Source organism: Melanaphis sacchari, unplaced genomic scaffold (assembly GCF_002803265.2).
Source record: "Melanaphis sacchari strain LSU unplaced genomic scaffold, SCAv2.0 Contig77_pilon_pilon, whole genome shotgun sequence".
Classification (NCBI taxonomy): domain Eukaryota; kingdom Metazoa; phylum Arthropoda; class Insecta; order Hemiptera; family Aphididae; genus Melanaphis; species Melanaphis sacchari.
This window is the reverse complement of record NW_020271547.1, coordinates 784,946-810,563: the sequence shown is the minus strand read 5'-3', so window position 1 is coordinate 810,563 and position 25,618 is coordinate 784,946. Positions and strand designations below refer to the sequence as shown.

General features: G+C 27.2%; 3 protein-coding genes across 6 annotated transcripts; 2 read left to right on the top strand and 1 right to left on the bottom strand.

Annotated features, from left to right (window-relative positions):
• The first annotated feature begins 3,686 nt into the window (after positions 1-3,686).
• On the top strand, positions 3,687-13,253 carry LOC112601332 (extended synaptotagmin-2). 3 transcript variants are annotated; one of them, XM_025348890.1, is made up of 19 exons: positions 3,687-3,810; positions 3,885-3,925; positions 8,611-9,290; positions 9,388-9,528; positions 10,082-10,155; positions 10,248-10,314; positions 10,380-10,525; positions 10,587-10,707; positions 10,789-10,959; positions 11,035-11,126; positions 11,190-11,238; positions 11,326-11,415; positions 11,475-11,561; positions 11,627-11,785; positions 11,858-12,022; positions 12,226-12,521; positions 12,604-12,705; positions 12,787-12,886; positions 12,951-13,253. In XM_025348890.1, exons 3-19 carry the CDS (start codon positions 8,898-8,900, stop codon positions 13,179-13,181), a joined length of 2,484 nt encoding a protein of 827 aa, XP_025204675.1. In that variant the 5' UTR covers positions 3,687-3,810; positions 3,885-3,925; positions 8,611-8,897; the 3' UTR covers positions 13,182-13,253. The 3 variants fall into 3 exon arrangements, with proteins under 3 accessions (XP_025204675.1, XP_025204674.1, XP_025204677.1); XM_025348889.1 differs by having other exon boundaries at positions 3,885-3,955; XM_025348892.1 differs by lacking the exon at positions 3,687-3,810 and having other exon boundaries at positions 3,850-3,925.
• Positions 13,254-14,705: 1,452 nt separating this feature from the next.
• LOC112601370 (40S ribosomal protein S9) lies at positions 14,706-17,246 on the bottom strand. Of its 2 annotated transcripts, XR_003115047.1 has the most exons (6): positions 17,133-17,246; positions 16,477-16,718; positions 16,142-16,260; positions 15,867-15,934; positions 15,084-15,252; positions 14,861-14,953 (listed from the first exon to the last, which is right to left on the bottom strand). XR_003115047.1 is itself a non-coding variant. In XM_025348968.1 (5 exons), the coding sequence occupies exons 2-5, from the start codon at positions 16,697-16,699 to the stop codon at positions 14,770-14,772; spliced, it is 594 nt and encodes a 197-aa protein (XP_025204753.1). In that variant the 5' UTR covers positions 16,700-16,718; positions 17,133-17,246; the 3' UTR covers positions 14,706-14,769. The 2 variants fall into 2 exon arrangements, 1 of the variants encoding a protein (XP_025204753.1); XM_025348968.1 differs by lacking the exon at positions 15,084-15,252 and having other exon boundaries at positions 14,706-14,953.
• Positions 17,247-17,586: 340 nt separating this feature from the next.
• Positions 17,587-22,427, top strand: LOC112601312 (sorting nexin-2). The gene is made up of 10 exons (XM_025348853.1): positions 17,587-17,989; positions 18,077-18,214; positions 19,563-19,944; positions 20,003-20,161; positions 20,225-20,346; positions 20,424-20,630; positions 20,848-20,940; positions 21,007-21,150; positions 21,245-21,397; positions 22,146-22,427. Exons 1-10 carry the CDS (start codon positions 17,903-17,905, stop codon positions 22,194-22,196), a joined length of 1,536 nt encoding a protein of 511 aa, XP_025204638.1. The 5' UTR covers positions 17,587-17,902; the 3' UTR covers positions 22,197-22,427.
• Positions 22,428-25,618: the final 3,191 nt, after the last annotated feature.

The following is a 25,618-nucleotide window of genomic DNA, read 5'->3' as shown; positions in this document are numbered from 1 at the left end:
TGTTAATTTCATTATCAAAAATCAAATAAATATAAAAAATATTTTATATTGCCTAATAAGCATTTAAATGTTAGATATAAACTTACAATGGATGTGAGGGCAAGGCGTTTCTCACAAAATAAGTAGTCTAAAAAATACATTCTTGCCGCTCGCTTAGTCGTCAAAATTATACAAATAGAATACACTTTAAATGCTTACCTAACCAAAAATAATTTGTTCAACGTCCGATATTAATACGTCAACGTTTAAAAAAAGTATGTATTCTAATGCTTCCTTCATGATTAACATGGGTACAGTTTAAAAAAATTTGGTAAAAAATGATTGTTTTATTCATATATTATTAAAAACAAACACATAAATTAAATATTTGTATGATATATTGATATAAAAACTTATTTTATTTAAATACGCGAAAATTGACTAACGTAATTGACTGCGTATAATATTTTAAAGTCATTCTTAAGAACTGAGCAACGTATCTTAGGTAATCTAGTTGTTAGTTTATAATATACGTTTTCAAAAAATAATTAATAATACAAATTTTGAAATGCAATACAATATAATAATAAAAACCTAGGTGTATATTATATAATAACACTACCGAATGCCCCAAATATTATGAAGATAGAGATTTTGACAATGTTTGTGTAACAAATTATAGATCTTGGAAAAATAATAATGAAAAAAAAAGTCAAAGGAAAAGATATAATATCACCATTGTAGACCCATAAATAAACCTTCAGTGTTAATATCGATTTTATTATTTAATACTGTCCTCTTTGTACATAACGATAAGTAGTTCAATTGACTTCTACTCATATATGTGATAAACATATAGTTGCATACGCTATAAACTCATATCAATCATAACTATAATAATGTACAAAGTTAAAGTATATTGCACTACGTGTAAAAATTAATTTTATTATTTATCAAACGTTAAATATTATGTTCTACTTATTAAATGTATGATTTTTTTTTTCTCTAGAGTCTAAAATTACCATCATATTGTGTTGTGTACACTAAGAAATAAATTTAAAAAACAAAATATGTGCCAGTATAATGATAGGTTTTTACTACATACATTTTCTGGTATAATATTATTATTAAGAAGATGCTACACGCCAGTTTTATGTGTACCTATTAAAACATATTCACAATTTATTAGTCGTATTGTGTACAGATTCATTTGAATATCATAAAAACAATATTATACCAAATTATTAAAGAAAAAATATAAATTTTTATGAAATTCGTCTTGTTATTGTGCAACACAATGATTATTGTTGAAGTATTTCCATAATTTCTATTGTAAATAAATAACTATATTTTTAACTAAATACCTACTATATATGAAACCACAAAAGCATTGGCTATTGATTTAAATAAATCGATGGAATTCTTATATATTATTATTTAAACACACTGTCTTGTGTAATTAAACAATTATTACTATTTATTATACTATATCTTTATATTACCCACTTATGCTTTAAACATTTAAATATCAATACAATATTTAAACAATTATCACTTCATCCAATTCATTATGTTCACACATTATGCTCTAGTCGCCATAACTTCTAGTATAATAGTTTATCCACTTAACAAATAATAATTACCCATAAGTAAAGTTATAGTCATAACTCATAAATAAATTCATATTATGCAGGAAAATAAATTTCAAAAAAGAATAATACATCCATACTATATATCAATACAGTACGTAATTGTATGATCAACAAATTATTATTAAAAATTTGAAAATTATGATTCAGAATGGATCTATGCAGTGCCGCATTTAAGGGGGAGCATTGGCTGCAACTGCCCCAAGCGTCAGTATTGTGAGGGTGCCGAAATTTCGTCAGAAATGTATTCACAAGTGAATACCTATTAAAACTTTTATAATTGAAATTATTTTAATAACAGTATTATATAATATAATATGTTAATGTATTATGCTTTTAACTAATGTATTTATAACAATATAGCTATCAACGATCGAGAATTATTCATATCCCAAATCGTTTTCCAAATTTTTTGTAATTATGTTAATAGACAATATAGACACTATGTCTATTATAGTATCTTTTTCTAATTAGCGGCGCTGTTTATTATTGATTTATTATTATATTTGTTTTATATTATTTTAATTATAACAGAAAAAAAAAGTTAAGTGGATATCAAAATCGTAAATAAACTTTATTAGAACACAAAAAACAACTTATATAATGAATAATAAGCAGGGTTCAAGTAACAAACATTCAAATATATCTTTGAAGAGGGGGAAGGGGATCATGCAATTATTAAACAATATTTTTTTTTTAAAGCTATTAATATTCTTTTATTTATTTAAAGTCTTAAAGGTTCATGAAGATATATCTCCCATATTTTTTGTAGGTTAAACACCTTAGGAAGGTGCCAATATTTTTTTACATCGGGGCACAAAATATCTAAATTCAGCACTATAGATCTATATAGGTAAATAGATAAGTTAACAATTTATTAAAATAATCGAAAAACTTAAAAATGCTTACATAATAACAGATTAATTTTTCTTGTATTTAAGTTTGTAGAAATCAATAACAAAAATAAACCAAATCATAACATATTTACTTAAATAAATTAAATACCTATATAAGCTATAAAATCTTTAATTTATTCTTTGTAAAAATGTATTGGTTTAACATATAATAATTTATTTAGTTTCGTTTTTATAACATCAAATCAGTATCACTGAAATAACGTTAGAATAAAATAAAAAGGGCTTTAATGCATAAAAAGAAATGAACAACCATTGATGACTAAAACTAAAACACACACAATTATTGAATTATTTCTGTATAAGTGTATTTATTTGTTTATATATATATACTTATATTTTTGTTGTTTACACTTAAATTCAATTAAAATGTATACAACAATTTTAAGACCGTCCACACAGGGAACCAATATATTATTATAATTCACCGATTCTTTTTTACAAATTAATTTTATTCATAGGTGTCTCTCAAATTTTATTTTTCAATTTTATTGTACATAAATACACAACACATAATCTATACTATAGTCTGATCATATTTAAAACTATAATATTAAATGATCATATGAAATTTGTTCAATTTCTGTCCACATATATTAAAAGTTGTTTATCTTTCTTGCAACATTTTAAAATGTGAAGAATATACCAATATACCATCATATAATATATTAATATATACCCCCTTACTGTATCTACCGCTTAGTATACAATAACATTAATAATATTTCGTAAAACGCTATAAATTATAATAGGATTTTTACCTTTTAAACGTATTTTAAAGTAAACAAGTATCAATACTCTAAGCTATAGTAGTTTTATAATTTAAATATTATTTATAAAAAAAAAAAAGAAGCAACAGTGCTAAACTGTAATAAAAAAACGCAAGGTCACCCGCATACGAAAAAATATACTCACGAAAGAGAAGGCATGTTATTATCAATACAATAAATATGCAAGTATAAAACGTATCTAATATTCAAATATAAATACAATCATTATTCATTACAATCGCCTAAAAATATATTCTTACATTGTACACAGTGTTGTCTACGTAACATTACAGTAATATCTAGACGGCCTTACCCCACCTCAGCCCACACACAACTCATCATATCAGACTTTTACTAGCTGCGTTCAAGAGAAGGTCTATTATTATCACGTTAAACGTTTCACTGTTTTAAGTTTTAACCACTCGTCATTCGTCAAAATAATTCGGACTTGTTTTTTATTGTTATTTTATTCAAACACTGAATCCAACGTCACTAGTCGTAAATATTGTTTTTTGTTGTTTTTTTTTTACTCGTATTATAAACTTATGTCGTGAAAATCTTTTAATTTCTAGTTCATCTGAATTTTAAAGGTTAACCGAGAGTGTAATAAATTGTAAGTACTACGCCCGTCATTTTTATTCAAGTACGTATCAATTATAACGACTTTACTCAATAATTTTTAATGTTTTATAAAATTTCGACCCAACAACATACGTCAAGTATAATATATAATATGAAGAGTTTATTTAAGAAAGTGGTTAAGCATCATTTTTAGTTTTAAAAATAAGTTTTATGTTCATTGGACATGATGTGTATTTAAACATAAATGTGTCTTGGAGGATTACCATCTGGAATGTATAAGGATGATAAATTTTTGATAGGTGGATTATATTGTGTATTGAAATGATGAAGGTGAAATAAAATATTGCGAAAACTATTATAAAAGCATTTAGCTTCTTCGTGTAACATATATTGAATATACTAACATCTAACATTATTCCAAAATATTAACGAAGTAGGTATATGATTTGAAATAAAAGAAGAGCATAAGTAGTACCATATTAAAACTTAATTTTCTTAGTACAATATTTTAAAATGTTTTCATTTTATTTTATTTAGTGTTCTAAATTTTTTTCGCTTCATTGTAACAACTAAATCCCCTATATATCTTTGTCCAAATATGTTTATACTTTTAAAAATAGTTGGTAAAATAAAAATAAAATATATTAAATGTCAATATACATATTATAAATTGATTTATTTAAATTGTTTTTGATGTTTAAGATTTTCATATTAAAAAATTCTATTTTAGTTTAAACTTTATTATGATATGATAAAATACTTATCAACGAATTTTGGCTATCGTCCTATACTGTATATGATTTTTGTAAATAATGTATACAATATTATGTTTATTAATAGATGGTGATTATTCTGGAATTTAATTTAATTTTAAAAAAATCAAATCAAATAACTAATATTAAATAATAGGTAATCTAAAATACACTAGATGTTTATTTAGACACTGATGACTGATGACACTTAGATGTTTTAGGTATAATTATAGGGACCTAATTATTTGTGAAATTTAATTGATAACTTATCGACAATATTATCAGTGATAATGAAAATGTCTTTTATCTATGTTGCATATTGTGTTTTATTTCAACTGAAAGCTTACTCTTGGCCACTTCTTTAGATAGTTCTCTCAAAAATGCATTTAAAAAGCAGTGAATATTTTATAAATCAATATCAGGTAAATTTTTAAAACTTAAAAATATTTATTTAATACATAAAAATTCATAGTAATTGAACATTTTGTGGTTTTTAGTCAATTTTAAATGTAAATCAAAATGATTTAAAGGTGGATAAGTCCATTGCTAAAAACTGTGAATTAAATTTTAAATTAGACACCATCAAACAAATTGTGAAGAAGGATATAATATGTTACCAGTAGCTCTAACCAAACCAATAAGTTCAGCAACATGCGAGCGATCCTTCTCTTGTACGAGACGTATTAAAAATTAGCTAATAACATCAATGGTGCAAGATAGGTTTTCAAATTTAGCCATTATAAACATTGAGAGAGATATTTCCAACAATATAAATAATAATGACATATTGGAAAAATATAATAAATTAAAAAACCAACGAATATAAAATAAATAAAATAACAACTATTTGTATTTATTTTTTAATTATAAATAATATAATATAACATTTCAAATGGAAGCAAATAAATTTGTTTGGAGCTATAGCCCCCTCCAGAATTTTTACCTTAGTTGCGCCTATGTTTATATTATATAAAATATTATATATTATTGTTTTTATAATTACGTTTAATTAAATTTAACGTATCCGCCGGCCGTCACACTATTTACCGGTCAGTAATGTATTTGATATTGTGAATTTGTGACGTTGATTTTTATATATTTGTTTTATTTTTCGTTATATTTTCAAATATTAAATGCTTTAACGTCATAAATAGGTTACTTATACATCATTATTATTTTTACACTGAGAATTTTTTTTTCAAATTTGTTTTTAAAATCCAGCAAAACAGTTGCGTATGATGATATTTTATAATGAGTAAACGTTAAAATAAAACTTTTAGTGTTCTAGTAAAACTTTAAAAAAAAAAGTATTTTACTGATGAAAATTATAATTCAAAATACATTTATAAAATATAAATGTATAAATTATGATAATTATCCAATATGCAAGAACAAAATATTAGAATTACGTTTTCTGCAATTTCAAAAATATCGAAAAGCCGCAGCACTTTCAATCGCCATTTGAATACGTGGATATCCTCTTTTATTGAAACAGGTTATTCCTGTAATAACAATACGAGCAATCTTAAATGCAAAAGGTTTTGTAAAGAAATTGCTTGTAAAAAAAAAATTAATTTAATTTCTTTCGAAAAAACCTAATAAATTGTTTTAAATTGAATACTCGAATAAGAATTAATAAAAAGTAGTCACTCTAAAATATAAGTTGCATCATCATTAAATATAATATATTTTTTTTATTTATTTAAGCAAAAAAATATTTACAATTAACAATACTTATTAGTAATAAGTTATTACAATAATTAAATTTCGTAGCAAAAGATAATAACGTGTGGAGGGATATCCACCAATGTAGAAACCCTCTAACTTGGGATAATAGATAAGTTTTTTAATTAATTAATACAGGTTGCAATTCAAAAGATCTCAACATCAATGTCTTATTAATCGGAATAGTAAACGTTAAATTTTTTATATCTTCCTTTTTGACCGAGTATGCGCCGCTTATTTATCACTACAGTCTACAGAAACATTCTATAATTATATAAATTATAAATCAAATTATTACGCAATCCGACAAAAATAAACAAATACTTTTATGACTTTTTTTATTTTAACAATTCTTAAATTTTGTATTATTCTAAACTCAAATCTTTATTCAATAAATTTCTTAAACTAATATACAAAAAAAGTATTTAAATTTTTTCTAAGACCTAAAAACTAAGACGGAGAAGTATTAAAATCCAATTATTTTTACACGAAAATCAAATTAATATTTTAATAAATAATAATAATTTTCTCGCCTGCATTTCACTTTAAATCAATAATAATTGGTGTTGTCGATAATGATACGCTATTGCACTCCTATTTTTAATTATAAATTTTTTTACACAGCAGCTTTTAATCACTGTTTTCACAAATTATATGATAAACTTTGAAGAAACGTCAATACTTAAATCATCGTAATTTTGTTAGTAGGCAAGCTATATACTGTGGTGATGGGTTAAACCCTGATTTTTTAAATCGAACCGAACTTAAACCGGAATTCAAATTATTTCTTCGAACCCGAACCGAACCGAACCGAACTTAAATCATTATAAGTCGAACTCAACATGTTTTATCATGTTTATATTCTATCTACAAATTAAATTAACCATAATAACTATTATATTTTAAGTTTTCATATTACTTATTACATATTTTAACTTTTAAGTCTATGTAATTGTATTTACAATAAATTAAAATGATTTCTTATTTTTTTTTTCTTTTACATAGGTAGTAAGTACCCATCTAATAAAAAATAATAATTCAATAATTAATTATTAATAAGAAAAAAATACAATTTAAAATAGAAATAGTTATATTTATTATTTATCATTTATTTTTAAAGTATGTAAACAAATTATAAAATCACAAACTAGACATGTTGTTACAACGATAAACATCCAATTGTTGCGATTTCAATAACGATTATATACGCGAAAAAAAAGTTATAGAGACATAACGGTACAGGAATATTACCATGGGTGTACTCAAAATAGATTTTTTTTCCGCTACGATAAAAACAAAAACAGCAATATTATAAATATAGGAACGCGGCTTCTATTGGCGATAAAAAGCATATCAATGTTTTGGCTAACAGGGGGTGGATCTGTAACGCCAGTGGAAAAATAACATATTATTATAAATTATAATATATAACGTGTAAAAATAACTTTTTTACTTTTAAAGAATTATACAATTATTTGGTCTTTTTTGAATGAGTTTGAACTATCATGGCCAGAAAGTCTGGTTCGACAAATATTTTCAAGTTCGATTTTCAAATAGTAAAAGATGCTTGATAGTTTGGTTCGAGATTCGAACAGTTCGACCCATCACTACCGAAGTATATAGCCTTTATCTAGGTATATCATTAGACAGTAACTAAGTAAAATATTTTATTTAGTTATCTATCACTCTTAATGAGTTTTTTATTTTTTCAATTTAGGTAGCTTGATTAAAATGTGCTAGTAATCTTGGTAGTATTATTATTTATTTAACAATTGGTTTTGGTGAAATTGGACACCTTTTCCTCGAGAAAATACTTAATTAATTAATCGAAATACGCTACTGCGGGGTAACATTCTCATTCCTAAATCACTGAACGTTTATTTATTTATACTTGAACAAATTCGATCATTTAATGATTTATTCAAATTGAAGGTTGAACACAAATAATAATGAAAGCAGCTAAGAATAATAATTATTAATTAATTATTAATTATTATGTGATTACTTATTATTATGGACGGATCATTTTCGTTATCAACAGCTGTTAACAATCAATGGATTACTCATTCATCGCGTTATCAGTTAGGGAAATGATAACTCTTAGGAACCCCGCCATCGGTGAAAAAAAAACAGCATACATTTTTTGCGGTTCGAGTTATATCGTTTTTACGAAAAATAAAAAGAAAAATATATCATAACTAACAAACTTATTGTAATATAATTATTATTACTTGTTTAGAAATATTCTACATTCCACAGTACTGCTGACAAGTCCCACCGGTCACCACCGAATCTTGTCGACGAAGACCGACTCCTACTCCTCTCCACTGCCTCGGCCGTTTCAACAACATCAAATATAAAATAGCATAATATTATGATGATGTCATATTTTTGAGTATTATCGCTGTACAGTTATATACATTATTCATCAGTTTTCGTTCGTGTGGCGTAGACGGCCTGTCGCCTACTTATATTGTTGTGACAACATTTTAAAGTTTTCCTTCCTCTTGTTGTCGTTCGTCAACAATGGCGGATCGCCAAGGAGATGATCTGCGGTTACTAGATGACGGCAATAATTCGTCAGCATTAGTAGGTGAAGCAGAGGTAGCGGACAACACGCTGGACAAACCTACCGTTCGGCAAACAGTTTGGCGAGTGACCAAAGGTCTAGTACCCGTGGTCTCCATCTACGCTCTTGGTTTTTGGCGTGTAGCGTCTGTTAGCGCTTGGGTGCTAGTGCCTTTCTTCTTCTGCCTGTCGGTCGTCCGCGACCTCTTGCGCAATTCTGGCCAAATAAAACGCCGTCGTGCACAACTAGCTGCTGCTGCCAACGAGAAGGACTTGATCACTGCTAACTTTACCGAGCTACCTTCCTGGGTGTTCTTCCCAGATATCCATCGCGCTGAATGGCTCAACCAGGTAAGCTTGATAGTGATAGGTATTTAAGTACTCATTGCTGGAAAGTAATGGTCAATGCACTGGTGTTAACTGACTGCTTAACTATGCTATGTTTTAGATTATCAAACAAATGTGGCCAATGATCAGCGTATATGCTCAGACCACCATAAAAAATACTGTAGAACCGATGGTTATTGAAAGTCTACGTGAATACAAAATCAACAATTTTGCGTTTGATAAATTACGACTTGGATCTATAGTGAGTACTGTCTACTAACTTAAACACCACAGCTGCACATGTTGTCTCTGTCTTCTAAGACAATCATACAACATAACAAATTTTTGTTCAATAGAACCAATTTTATGTGCTTAGCTTAAAATATTAGAATAAAATAACCTATTATTGAACTTAAAGGTAAGAATATCATCTGTGTTCTCTTGTCAATTTTGTATATTATTTTAATTTTTAAGTGAGTTATGAATTTATAAATTATCAATACTTAATAATGCTCATAATTCACTTAAAAATTGAAGTATCATAAAAAACTAATGATATAACACAAATAATGTTTTTATCTTTAACTTTTATAATGGTTTATTTCATTCTAATATTTAAGCTAAACACACAAAATTAGTTCTACTGGCCAAAAATTTACCATATTGTACATTTATAAGGCAGAGATAATACATGCAAGTATGACATCCTCTTAAACGTTCTGTGTTCAGTTGAAAATGATATTTCATGATGTTTCACATAAGATTTAAAGGTGCACTTTTAGGCGCATTATTAAAAATAAACTCTTTTATTTAAGCCACCCAAAATTGGAGGTGTCAAAGTCTATGATAAAGTATCACGCGATCAAATAATGTTGGACATTGATGTTATGTAAGTCATGTTACTTATTGATTATTACCATTCCTAACCTAACCATTTTGCAACTAATAATTTAAATTATCTGTTTCATTCAAATTTTATAGATTTGCTAGTGATAGTGACATATCATTCTTTGTAAGCGGAATCCCTTGTGGTATCAAAGATTTTCAAGTAATGACGATTAGTTTTTAAGTTTTAGAAAAAATTTTAATAATAGTAGAAACGTCAATAAATAGATCCGTGGTATGATGAGAGTAATTATGAAACCATTGCTCACTACTTCACCTTTGGTAGGTGGAATGCAGATATTTTTCCTACATCAACCTGATATTGATTACGATTTGATGGGTGTTGCTGACGTACTGGATATGCCTGGCCTCAAGTAATTATGGTACATCATTATATCAAACATTACCTCAATGTCAACACAATTATTGTTTTAGTGATATATTGAAAAAAGTTATTGCCCAACAAGTAGCCGCTTTAATGGTTTTACCTAACAAACTGCCTATAGTTTTGAGTAATGAAATAGCTGCACATGTAGTAAAGTTACCTGAGCCAGAGGTTAGTATCACTACTGTAAATTCTACGTTCTCTAACCAATTCTTGGTTATTTTATTTGAATATTAATTATTTATGTTCCAGGGTGTTCTACGTGTACATATCTTTCAAGCTAAAAATTTGGTGGCCAAAGACATGAGCTTAATAAGAAAAGGCAAATCAGATCCTTACGTCATTATTACATTAGGTTCACAACAATACAAAACTCATACAATAAATAATGAACTGAATCCTAAATGGGATTATTGGTGTGAGGTGATGAATATTATTTTAGAGATCAAATATTTTATCCTTATATTATTTAATTATTTTAATACTATTTTTGTATAGTTTGCATCCTTCTCTCCCAGAGGACAAGTATTGAAACTCAAACTTTATGATGAAGACGAAATGGTGGGAAAAAAACATTCGAATCTAGGAAGGTGAAATACTATTATATAAATAAGTAATAACAAATATTATTTTTATTTATTTTTATCGTGTAGAGCTTCAATACAAATTGGCAATGTTGCAAAAAATGGTTACTTTGATAAGGTAAATAAAATTCTTAGAAATTTTGACTTCTTATGAATTAATTTTTTTATGTATATATTTACAATTTTTAAAAACAATCACTTTTAGTGGATCAACTTGGAGGACACCAAACATGGTATGATACATGTGCGTATGATTTGGTTGGACTTGACTTTGGAACAGAGTGCATTAAAGAGGGTAATAGAAGAGTGAAATCACATGTCTTGTTCATGGGAATTTAATATTTTACTGTTTAGGCCCTTACTGAAACCCAAGAACTTCGAATAACAAACCTAAGTTCAGCTGTATTGATGGTGTATATAGACTCGGCCATCAATTTACCAGTGTGTACTCTAATAAAATTATATTCTAAAAATAACATTTTATCATAAATACTGGTAAATTATAGAACGCCCGAGCCCAAAGCAAACCAGATCCATTGGTACGAGTAACAGTTGGTCAAACTACCCAAGCAACTGTAGGAAAGTTACGCACTGAACGTCCTGTCTATGAACAAGGATTCACGTTTTTGGTGAGCAACCCTGAAACAGACACCATTGAATTTAAGGTATTTATAGTATTTTGTTATAGGTTTATAAAATGTATACTTTATTTATTTATTTTTTATATATATATATAGGTTATAGATCAAAAAACAAATACTCAATTGGGTCTGTATGTATACGAATTATCATCACTATTGCTTGCTCAAAATATGCGAGTGGATACTCAACCTTATGATCTAATAATCGACAGCAAAAACCAACAGCATGATAGCAAAATATTGTTTTGTATGCAACTCAAAGTATGTTTTTATATTCAAATTGTATTTTAAAACAATTTTATGCACACAATTTTTTACCTTCTCCTTGGCTTTTTTTATTATATAAAAACCATATTTATTTTATGTTATTTAATACAATGCCCTTCATTAAAAAAATTTTGTATATCATTGATTTGATATATTTAATAAAAAATACTTGATTACTTACTTTCAACTTTATATAGTTTCTGAAAAAGTTGCCCTTATTGGTCGATGTCAGTGACGACGCTGCTTCAGTAACTAAACCACTTTCAAGACAGTCATCTGTACAGTCAACAAAATCTATCAACAGTGTTATAACATCAGCAGATATATCTGAGATTCAGTCTTCAGCTGTTGCAGTTAACACACCCACAGATGGTATGAGTAGGACCTCGTCTATTAAAAGAGATTCAACAATATCTCGAATTTCACATGCTGGCGGCGGTGATCAAGAACCACTTGTGGAGCAAGCTGAAACTACTGAACTGTCAACCGAACCGTAAGAATCATATCTTATTGCTATTTATTTATTGACTTATAGAATGAAACCTTTTTTATGAACATCTTTTTTAATCAAACAGAGAAGAACCAGCTCCTGGTACAGGAATTTTAGGCAGCATACAAATCACATTGATGTTCAGTGTGGCCAGACAACGTCTCAATGTTACTATTCATAAAGTCGTGTAAGAATACCATTATTTCATTAGTCTTGATACTGTTTACGCTATAGTTATTAATGGCCGTGCATACATTGCTTTTTACAGTAACCTACCAATCAAAGAACCTTCGGACATCCCTGATCCTTATGTCAAGTTATATGTGCTACCCAAAAAAGAAAACAGTAACACTAAAAGAAAAACCGAAGTAAGAAACTGTATTAGGGAAAAATGTGAAACATAATTGTTATGTGCTTCTATTTTATGTGTAGACATATAAAGACAATTGCAACCCTGTATATGAAGAAACATTCGAGTACATCATGGGAGTGGCCGAGTTGAACAGCAAACAGCTGGAAGTGACTGTCTTAACCAAGAAGACTTGGCATAGTCCTGTCTTAGGTCAAATAGTATTGAACATTAGCGACTATGTCAACATTAACACTCCCAGTTTTACTGGTTGGTTTGATTTAGAAGCAGAAATCAAAGAAGGCACTGGTTAATTATAATTTATAGTGCTTTTAAAACTATTGTTAATTTTGTAAACGGCGTACATTTATTATTTTGTTACATCATGGTGCTTAAATATTATGATTTACCTTAAGGCAGCATAATGTTTTCATATTTTATATTATTCTCATTATTCTTTTTATCCATTTTGCATTGTTTAATTTATTTGTATTATTTATATATGTTATTAATTATTTTTTTTATATATTTTACTAACTTAATTTGAAAACAATTCCGTCTTAGCAAAGTATTATGTGTTGAAAATCCATCAATTTATACTAATATTAACTATGTTGTTGAACAAATTCATTAGTGCCACGCTTATTAATTATGTATCTAAATAGAATGTTTTTTATTATCACATTTTCATTGAAATAGATTGATCTTATTTTTAAATTGTTATTTGTTTTATAAATTTTATTTCTATCGATATATTTTGACCTTTTTGTTAAGTTATATTATAGTTATCACTTGCATACTAAAATACAATAGCAACTAAATAAACACAGCTCACATTAATGTAATCACAATTTGAGTCATATAAGTTTTTTCAAAAAAAAAATGTTAGATAATATACATGTAGTACAACTTTTCACCTACTAATAGAAAGCTACTAGGTTTTAAAGTATATATTATAATTAGAACAAGGACTTACATGCATATTTTTTCTGGTGTACTTTTTCGTATGCAGAGTAAGAACACAATACATTTCACAACGTTTGTGATTAAAATCTTAGTTTTTAGTGTATATTTTTGCATATTTTGGGTTTAAAGGACATATTTTTTGATTATAAGTGCATATTTTGATGATTTTTTAGTGAATATTTTTCATGATTAAGGACAAAAATTATTATATTTGTCTGTTTCTATATTCTCATTAATACAAGACTCATTTTATCATAGTTGTAAATTAGATTACAATGGTGATATCAAATTCAGTTAAAACTATATATAGATAATATAAAATTATCAAAATTAAATATTTAAAGAAAAAATATAATTTTTAGAGCTATAAATTTTAGTGCATTAATTTTTTTGAGGGCATATTTAATGATTTTTAGTGCATCAAAGTCCTTGCTCTAATCATAATAATTTGTTTTACACGACTCGACAAAATGTACAAAATGAGAACTAGAATTTTCAGTAAAAAATCTAAACAAGTGTCAGTCCCAGTTAAAATTAAGTCGTATTAATCAAAATATGCAAGTCCCTTATAATGGAATGCAATAATTCTTGTTTCTTACAAACAACCATTTGTTCTAAAATATAATTATTTGTATTCAATGGTACCATTAACAAGGATAATAAAACTTCCATTGTACTATTACATATTAACTTCACGGAACAAAACAATCAATAGCAACGTTTAATTGTAAGTAAAAATAAATCCTTTACCATAAGATAAACTTATTATATCAGTGTCTGTATAAAATCAGGACAAATTCAAAACACAATATAATTGTCTGTAAAACAATTAAAAGCTCTAACTATACAAATTACCAAAATAAAAAGTGAACTTAAAATTGGAGGTCAATATATTTTTATTAAAAAATACAATGTACAGATAAAAGATTAAATGGATTAATCTTCTTCTTCTTCAACAGCATTGCCATCGTCTTTGGCAGTCTTAGCCTTCCTCAAGTTCTTCCTCTTTACACGTCCTGGACGACCACCACCGAATGGTGATTTCAAGGAGAAGTCAATGTGTTTCTGAGAGTCCAGACGAACAATGAATGATGGTACATTTACTACCTGTTTGCGAACACTGAAATTTGAAACAAAATTAATAACATAATTTAAATTAAAGGCCAAATGAAAGAAAGATAAAGAATTTTAAAGTATCAGAAAACATTCCGATTTACATTTGTAAATGACTTAAATCATAAGCAACTCACATTTTTGGTCTCAGTAACATGGATTTATCAAAGAACCAGTAACATAACAACACAATAAAATAGTTGTTTTACAGACGTTAAAATGACATTAAAAATGAACATTTTAAGTGGCCTGTTAAAAATAAAATTGTACTCTTTTCCAACATTGAGAGGCAGTTGGTTTTTTCATCTAATTAGGAAAACAATCATTGACTTTATTAGCCTTAAGAGTTTGAGAAACTAAGTAAAATTAAACTAAATACTTCTAACTGAACTGACACGTATTAAATTAAATTCCATTATAGGTTGTTAATTTGTCATGAAAAAGACAGAAAATAATAATTCTGACCTTTGATTAACCAAAGTCTATTTATTTAGCCCATTGTGATTAGGATTATTAAACATGTATTATGAACATCCTTGCCCAAGAACAAATGGCATTTATATTAAACATAGGTAAAATAATAATGTCAAGCATTATACTGTCACTTTGTCATGAAAAAGACAGAAGATAAACATTCCGACCTTTGATTAACCAAAGTATTATGTTATAGCCTTATTACGATTAAGATAGCTCATATGAAATTTAAGAACATCTTTGCCCAAGAATAATAGGCTATAATAAAATTATTAGTGAATTAATATTGTAGCATTGTCATGAAAAAGATCAAAAAACATTTATTTGAACTTGGATTAACACAATGCAAATACTTTAGCCTAATTGTGATTAGGATTATCATGGTAGAATTTACCAGCATCCTTGCCCAAAACAATTGGCATGATTAATAGAATTTAAATACATACCGAATGTGTCTTTGGCGGATCAAAACTCGTGCATGATGAATAGATTTGGCCAATCCCAATTTGAAAACCTAAAATAATAATTAATTTAGTAAGCATAAATTATTCAATTAAATTTAAAAAAAAATTGATAATAAGAAGCTGTAAAGTCTCAGACATTTATTTATCAACAAAAATGTTTTTCAGAAGAGGTGTCAGAAAATAATTATAAATTCATCATATTAATTTATCAGCTTCCAACAATTTTTTTTTTTATTAATAAATAACATAAAATTTACTTGAGTTTGCAGTCTGCGTTCCAAGAAATCTTCAATTTTCAAACCCAAAACGTAATCAAGCTTCATACGGCTCTCATCTAATACACCAATACGAACTAATCTACGCAACAAAGCGTTACCTGGAAAGTTTATTTAATAATCACATTGGTCAATAAGAAATGGCAACAAATAAAGCTGTAGATAAAAATAAATAACAAAACATAATCTAACTCAGTTAGGTTTAAATTAGCAACACTGTCGGAATTTCAGACGAGAGGTGTCAGAATATAATTAGTTTTCATCATAGTAATATTATGTTAAAAAAAAATAAATAACTGTTATGAATTAAAACAAACCTTCAAAAAGTCGTTTTTGGTCCTTCTCTTCAAGGGTCAACAATTCACGAGCGGCTTTACGGATCTTGGCCAATGTGTATTTCACACGCCATACTTCACGCTTGTTCCTCAGACCATACTCTCCGATGATCTTTAACTCCTGGTCCAAACGAGCTTTCTCATACGGACGACGAGGCGTCACGTACGTTTTACTGTACACGGACGGGATGCGTCCGTTGACCATTTTGAGTGGTTAACTGAAACTAAAACAATAGATGTTTAATACACAAACATCCGTATAATTCAATATAGACATTTAACATATTCAAATATTTGGACCCACGAGGTCATGAAACCGACTATCACAATTCATGACAATACCCACGTCGATTTAAAAAAAATAAGTAAAAGTCTCGAACGAACTGAAGACATTGTAATTGCGAATACCACCTTAACATTAAAATTTTAAATATCTTAAGAATGATGGGTACCGAAAAATTATAAATAAAAGAAAATGAATTATAGCGTGTACATGTTCATGCGGTGATTTTTTTATCCATTTCGATCGAGTGTGGTAATAGCAGAAAACGATTGAAAATTCTATGAAAACAACTATCAATAGTTCGGAAGTAATATTTAATACATTAAATAAAAAAAAATTACTATAAAATACTCACAGTGAAAAAAAAAAGAAGTAATCAACTAACAAGGACTGGACCGTCGAACGTACGCATCCAAAAAGAACAGAACGAATGTTGACTGTTGAGAAAAATGGACAACTCAGTCAACTTACTATTATTACGGATCATGGAATACATAAGCGGGTCAGGCTCAGTGGCTCACTCTATGGAAAAACCATGGTGTTCGGTGAAGCGGAGTGGTTAGCATGTCGGTTGTTGAATAGTGGTATACATGTTAACGTTGTTGGTAAGAGCAAAACCTGTACCACTGTTCACGTCTGAGTTAGGTTATGACAAAACGGAGGGTGACGAGACGTGAGACCAGTGCAGCCAATACATGTAACCGATGAGTTTGTTATCTTTCTGCTGACATCTGTTATCATCACAGAATGAATACGGGCGTTTTGCAGACGTGATAGGTATTATTATTATTATTATTACTATTATTTGTCGTATCGTATAAACTATAAACTTCAAATTGTATAGCCAGTATCCACAGTTCACAGATCTGTGATCATTGACTAGTTATAAGTTACAGCTGCATTACAAATTATCCATATTATTTAGGCTGTGATTAAATATTATACTCACGTCATATTCATATTTTGTTGTAGCAATCGGATCAAAGTCGCGTTTTCGTTTATTCGTTTAATTAATATCTTTTTCCCTTCGATTTTCGTGTCTGGAAGCGAAGTGACAAATAAATTCAAGCCGTGTCGTAACACTTCGCCACTGGACTTTTCCCTCCAGATTTTTAAATTCAAATTATGACTGACGAAAAATTGCCCCCCTTGATGGCCACAGACGATCCAGTCGATGACGAAGACGACGATATCTTTAGTTCGACAATTGACGTGAGTGGCCATGACATTTGTAGGGGCGTATCTAAAAGGAAAGAAAATCGTTTCAATCAAAAATTTTGTTCTTTATTTGATTATTAGGATCTTAGTAGTCTGCGCAATGAAGAGCTTTTTGCATCATCACCAACAGTTCCTCCGCCATTAACTAACATTAGTTTGAATGAAGAATCATCCACGTTGCCTGAATCAGATGTACCACTAACTAATGATCACAAAGAGGTAAGTTTTGGAAAAGGTTATTGGGCACAAGGAACTGTAATTTAGTCTAATAAAAAACAATATTAAAATAGATACCTACAGTAAGTGTAGTTGAATTCACATAGGGGACAACCCCAATCAATTAAATAGAACTCTCCCACTTTAAGCAAAGATTTAAAACAGTATATTTCATAAAATTAACTTATACAAATGCAATTTATTATTAAAATCGATTGAATGTAGATGAATATTTATTTTGTCGTTTCTTTTTTACATATTATATATTTATCTAGGTACTAACTATCCGTGTGCACTTTTTTACTCATTAAAAAGACAACTTTGATGTGATTCAAACACTATTCAATTTGTTAATTAATAGTCATCTTTCACAAAAGACTCAGTATTCTTTTACCTTTTAGTTGTATGGGACTTTTTAAAACTTATTTCATCATTACTAACATTGTAAATATTTTTAGCCGCCAATCCAACCTGCAGCATCGCTTATCCACACAATTACTTTATTTTTATCAAGTGTTTTATCTGATATTTTTTTGTTGTATGATATTAAATAGCCTATAACTTTCCTTGGGAATTGTGCTATAAAATCCAAAAACAAAAATTTCAAATCTAAATGATAATTTTACAAATAAACAAACAAATTCTTCAATTTTATTTTATTAATAGAGTAATAATGGTATCTATCTTGTTTAAAAAATGATAATTCATTTAAAATATTATATCAAATTCCTACAATGGGTAACAACTGTATTTTATCTTATTTCTTACTGTTTACATAAATAGATTAAAAGACTAATCTTTATTTCATATTTATGATCATTATTTTCATTGATATCAAATATCACCCATTTATTTAAACAATAATTATTAGCTATATTACTTTATTACACATTAAACAGTAAACTGTCTTTGTTATATTTTCATGTATATATAATCTACATATGTTAACATATAGTTTCTCTAAATCTAACTTCAATTTTTTTTAACAAAAGTTTTTAATATTTTAAGTTAATTTTTGTACTATCAAATAATTTTACTATTATAATAAATTAATATTTTTTAAAGTTCTTTGTAGTTAATTTTATTCATTAAATATTATACTAAACTCTCCAACAAAATAAAAGTTACTATAATAGCTATAATGTTTTTAAAATTTCTTATCTTGTTTGTATTCTACTTAAAAATGTAATGCTTACCTAAACAGAATTTGTTTATGTTTAAGTTTAATATGAAGGTTGTTCATTTAATTTATATTTATTTACTATACTTATATTTGACACAAATATATTTACTATTTTTATATCAAAATCAAGAAATTTGAATATTTATTCTATAATTATTATTGTTAAAGGTGCAACAGGTGACTAGTGAAAAAGTAATTTCTAATGGATTTGAAGAAGAAATTAATTTAAAAGAAAACGATACCCCTTCAGTTTCTGAAAAAAATCAAGTGGAAGATATGCCAAATGTGTCTACTAATGATATGAACTTTGAAAATATTGAAAATGGTTTTATAAAAATATCTATATCTGAGACTACTAAAGTTGGAGAAGGCATGAGCTCTTACGTTGCATATAGAATTGTCACCCGTACAAATATGACTACGTTTAAAACAAATAATATGGCAGTACTTAGAAGGTTCAGTGATTTCCTAGGATTACATAATAAACTAACTGAAAAATATTTAAGAAATGGGCGTCTCATACCCCCTGCTCCACAAAAAAATATGTTAGGTATAAGCAGCATAAAAAGTTATGTATACATAAAAATAAGTTTCAAATTTTTTTAAAGGTTCAACTAGAATAAAAATATCTGGAAACCAATCTGATCAAGCAACGTCAGCAGAATTCATAGAAAAAAGACGTTTGGCGTTAGAAAGATTTTTAAAAAGGATTGCTCTTCATCCAATTCTTCGCAATGATAAATACTTTTGTGATTTCTTAGAACAAGGTAATTTTTGTATTCTAATTGTTATTGATATGTAATAATTTGTAATAAATATAAATTGTGTAGATTGTGAACTTCCAAAAGCTACTAGTACATCTGCATTAAGTGGTGCTGGTGTAATGAGACTTTTTAATAAAGTTGGAGAAACTGTTAACAAAATCACATATAAAATGGATGAAAATGAACCTGTAATTACTCATTCATTTTTATTATTATTATTATTATTATTATTATTATTTATGAACTAATAAATATTTGTTTTTAGTGGTTTGAAGAAAAAGAAGTACAAATAGAGAATTTGGATTTGCAGCTTCGCAATTTACATGGAGCTGTTGAATCATTAGTGTTAAATCGTAAAGAATTAGCCCATTCAAGTGGATCTTTTGCAAAATCTGCTGCAGTATTGAGTAACTGCGAAGAACATACTGGATTATCACGTGCTTTATCACAACTTGCCGATGTATTTGAAAAGGTTAAATATTAATCTATACTGCAAATCACAAATATATATCTGTGATTCACTCTTTTTATGATTTTTTATCCTATAGTTCTTTAGTATCATTTTAGTTATTAAATAATTCATAGTAATAATATTATAACATATAATTTACTCATTTTGATTATTAACAAATTTCCTCCAACTAAATCATAATAATCGTTATGTTCTTTTTTTCAATCATATTTTATAGGTTGAATCGGTGAGAACTGAACAAGCTAATACAGATTTTTCTATTTTTTGTGAATTGTTAAAGGATTATATTGGCCTTATTGGAGCTGTAAAAGTATATCGCGCTTAATTAAATTCTCTATAATACTATTAAGTATAATAATTTAAATTATTTATTTAGAATGTATTTCATGAACGAGTAAAAGTCTATCAAAATATGCAACATGCGCAAATGATTTTAACAAAAAAACGGGAACAAAAAACCAAGTTAGAACTTACAGGACGTTTGGACAAAGTAGGCTCAGCTACAAATGAAGTGTCCGAGGTAAAGTCTATATAAATAATGCTACCCTATTGTAAGAACTTAACATAATGATAATTTTATTTTGTAATAATTATTATTATTGTTTTGTTTCTAGTGGGAAGCTAAATTATCCAGATGTCAAGATGAATTTGATCAAATTTCTAAAACCATTAAAGTAGAATTTGAGCAGTTTGAGATAAACCGAATCAAAGAGTTTAAGACAGTTATATCGTCATATCTTGAAGAAATGATAAACCATCAAACTCTGGTAACATTATTATCTTATACTTTTTAAGCGATTATTAAATTATAATATTTTATGTTTAATACAATAACAAAATGTTAAATTAAAAGTTACTCTTTATTATAGAATTTTTTTAAGGTTGAAAATGTAATTTTTGAAACTAACAACCAATGATATTATCATCTAAATATATAGGTCTGCTGCTTTACCAAGGACACCAACGCCATTTTTCCCCTTATAATGAAGTAATCAAAATCTGGTTTTTGATTTTTAAATACATGAAAATATTTGTACCACTTAAAACTCTGATGGTCCTATGGTTATACAAACTTCTGTTTTTTTAAATAGAAATCCCTCATTTTTTCACTTCAATAATTAGATAACAATTGATACATTTTTTATACTCATGAAATATGTTAAATAAGAAATTTTATTTCCAGATAATAGGCATAGATCATAATCTTTACACTTAAGCTTAATAACTCAAAAACTACTTGTCTCGTTCAAAATTTGATTTAAGTGCATAAAAATTAAAAGCAATCTCATTTTTTGGAAAAAAAAGTTTATTTTATCACCAGATCATTTTTAAATAGTACAAAAAATTTCAAGTATTTTAAAATAATATGATCTTCAAGTGTATTTGAAAATTCCAAAAATTAGATTTTGATTATTCCATTATTAAAGAAAAAATGGAATGGGAGTCCTTGGTGAATTATCTAGTATATTATACTTACTAAATATACTTTTAATTTGATAAAAAAAAATTTTTTAGATTATTAAACATTGGCAAGCATTTATTCCAGAAGCTAAAGCCATAGCTTGACCCAATTCTAACGACCAATGTGATTTGGTTTCTAACAAACATAAAGAACCAGTTCATATTTTAGAATTTGCTGGAAATATATTGGAAGCATATACAGAGTCATAAATTCAACATTCTTTACTCCAATTTGTTTATTTATTTATTTATTTATTTGTTTATCATAATTTTTAGGGTTCATTATTTATCCAAAATACTCATGTATTTCCCAATCATATTAAATTATTATTATTATTATTATTAAATATTCTATTATATTAATTTATCTTTATTTTTGTATTATCAATGCATATAAATATATTATATGTATGTATAAATATACACAAAACATATATATTTATATTAAAAGTAATAACTATTGATGTTTACCTATTTGCTATAAATTATTATAAAACCAATTGTCTTTATTATATTGTTGTTAATGGTATATTTCACAATTTTGTGTAATCGCCTACTATAAATTACGAAAACAAATATGTTGGTACTAGTAATAAATTATTTATTGTTAAAATTATTATATAATATATACATTTACCAATTAAATCAGTCATCTATAAGTTTTGGAACTATTGTCTTTTTATTCTACATTTGACTATCTATAAAATGTTTTCAGCTCAATAAATTATAATTTTATATTTATGTACGTACATAGTAATTGTGCATACTGTTATTATATCTCAAAACATACTAACAGTTTTAGAAAAAAATGCCATTTTAGCATCAATTTCTAAAAAATTGTATAGGATGAACATTTATTAGTCATTAGTTGATTTATTATCCATTGTTTGAATATTTCATTTTTTTAACATTAGTTACTTAAAAGATAGATTCTGAGTGGAAATGGCATGTCAGAGCCTACATTTCTAATTATATTTATATTGCTATTAGTTGGTAAATAGTAATACGATAAGTTTGATTTATTTATACCAACAAATAATTGCAAAAATTAATTATTTTAGCTTATGTTAATACTGTAATAATAATAATTATAATATCACTAATATAAAGCTGTTATTAACTTGTTAATCAATACAAACGTTCAACATAACTAATTTAAAAAAGTATTAAAAGTTTAAAATGAATATAAGTATTTTGAAAATGTAATTATTTATAGTAAATTATAATAAATGGAAAGGGGAAAAGTTTCAAATTTTTACAAATGATACATTTAAAAAACGATTTGTCGTTTAAATATCTAATTATAAATAATTAAAATTTTGATAAAAAAAATATGCATGGATACCTTCTGGTATCTATTATATTCAATTTGTAAAAAATTACATTTTAAATACTTAACAATAGTTTAAAATAAAATAAGCCTTAATATTTTAAATATCACATCGTGAATAGAAAATGTTAATTTAAGTAATAGTAAAACTTAAAAGTTTCTAAAAATATTAAATTATTTTTTTCCTAATTATAAGAGAATAACAAATCGTTATTTTATACAAATGAATATCTAACTTCGTTATAATTTAAATTTCACCCACTTAAAAAAAAAATAATGTAGCTTTATGTTAAACGTTGGTTTTGAATTAAAGAATAAAAATCTTATAAACTTGAATTTTCAAACTTTTTGACCGAGCATACCCAATACTTTTTATCGACATTTATAATGAAAAAAAAACCAATAAATAAATTTCAAATCTCCATTAACAGTTCTAAAAGTGCCCACAGATTTTTAAAAGTACCAGGTACTTCATACCTCTATACAATGTTTAGAAAATAGTAATATAAATATTTAGTGTACATTTTAATTTTTATCTACCGTTAGTAGTTAGTTTGTTACTTATTTTTGAAATACATAAAATAACAAAATTAATGTTATTAAATTTTATGTAGCCATATTTTCATTTTTTTATAAATTTATTTTTAGTTTTTCCTGACTATGAAATAAATAATTTTTACTTTTGACCCCTCAAAATACCGACTAGATCTCTTATAATATCATATTCGTCAAAAGGCATTTGTAAAAGCATTTTAATTTCTTCTATAATATAAAAAGTGTCTTCAAATAAACATTCATCACTCCGCTCAACACCTAAAATATGTAAAAAGTCAGTGAAACCATAACTGTTATAGCAATTTCGATCCAACAAAATTGTGTGCACTAAAATTCCACTGGCACTACACGAGTTGCACTTTGATGTATATGTTATGGACAAAATAGACTATCTGGCAATGTTTACATTGCTCGGGCATTATGGTACTGCCTGATTATGATGAACAATATGTAGGAAAAATTACACTTTGCCCGGGCTGGGCGGGCTGTATAGAATTGCCCAGTCTAAGTTGGGCAATGCAAATCAATTCGCTTGAATTATTAAATTTACAACTGACTCTATTCTTACAGCAGTTATTTTATTTATTCTATTATCTATTTTTCCTTCAATCAATGTTTCATCAAGTTCACAAATGATTTCCAGTATTCATAGATATTATAGCCGCTTCTAGATCTTCTTAACTGTTTAACACATTTAAAAAAAAAATCTATTAAAATGGAAAGTTTTGTTTATAGCTTAAGTTACAATGCCTAATTAAGTACGGACAAAGCAACTTGGACCGTTCAAAGTACAACCCTGCATGGCAAAAATAATATTTTTAATATATTGCCCAAAAACACTGGATAAAATATACATTGACCGGGCAATGTAAAACATTACCCAATAGTCTACTTTGTCTGTAACATATATATATATATATATATATATATATATATAAATATATATATTTTTTTTTAATCGAATACCAAAACAACATTCAACAATAATTACCTATCTCAAAACACAAATTATTTACCACTTATTATTGGTTAGTGAATGAAAAACACTTAAATAATATCGAGAACACACTAGTCATTTGAGGTTTGAATAAAAGGCCATGGAAGGGGGGCGCTATTCTCCGTATGATCCCCGAAACCACCTATGAATATTATTTTATACATCAATTCCTTCAAATCATGTTATAATATGTTTGTCAAGCCTTAAAGAGGAAAATATGAAAATCGGTAAGGACGACGACGCCGCCACCGCGCCTCTTACACAGCGATCGTGGCGGTTGGTGTCTGGGCGCCACGACGTTTCGGCGCCAGTTAAAGCGGCGCCTGAAGGGCGCTGTGTGTACGACGCCAAACACAATATTGTTATACATAATATTCGCTTGTGCACAGTGTATACTCGACGGCAGCGGCGGCGGTTCCAATAATTATATTATACACATAAATACCTCTTTTCAAGAATTTCATCTAGTTAGTCGTCGTCGTCGTTGTTTCATTTTCTGATAACCCGTTGTACGAACTAACTAAATAATAATATTATATAATATGTATTATCATTAGCAACGAAATCTATATATAATAATATTATATAATATTTTTTATTAAAATACTTGTGTGTAAGTTACGAATGAAATAAAGAAAATTGTTA

Coding starts and splice junctions, on each gene's coding strand:
- LOC112601312 (XM_025348853.1), top strand. CDS start 17,903: ATGACTGACGAAAAATTGCCCCCCTTGATGGCCACAGACGATCCAGTC. Junction 20,941..21,006: donor GCCTTATTGGAGCTGTAAAA/GTATATCGCGCT, acceptor TTATTTATTTAG/AATGTATTTCATGAACGAGT. Junction 21,151..21,244: donor CTACAAATGAAGTGTCCGAG/GTAAAGTCTATA, acceptor TTTTGTTTCTAG/TGGGAAGCTAAATTATCCAG.
- LOC112601370 (XM_025348968.1), bottom strand. CDS start 16,699: ATGGTCAACGGACGCATCCCGTCCGTGTACAGTAAAACGTACGTGACG. Junction 15,935..16,141: donor AACGCAGACTGCAAACTCAA/GTAAATTTTATG, acceptor TTATTATTTTAG/GTTTTCAAATTGGGATTGGC. Junction 14,954..15,866: donor ATCCGCCAAAGACACATTCG/GTATGTATTTAA, acceptor TTCAAATTTCAG/TGTTCGCAAACAGGTAGTAA.
- LOC112601332 (XM_025348890.1), top strand. CDS start 8,898: ATGGCGGATCGCCAAGGAGATGATCTGCGGTTACTAGATGACGGCAAT. Junction 10,526..10,586: donor CTGGATATGCCTGGCCTCAA/GTAATTATGGTA, acceptor TTATTGTTTTAG/TGATATATTGAAAAAAGTTA. Junction 12,522..12,603: donor ACTGAACTGTCAACCGAACC/GTAAGAATCATA, acceptor TTAATCAAACAG/AGAAGAACCAGCTCCTGGTA.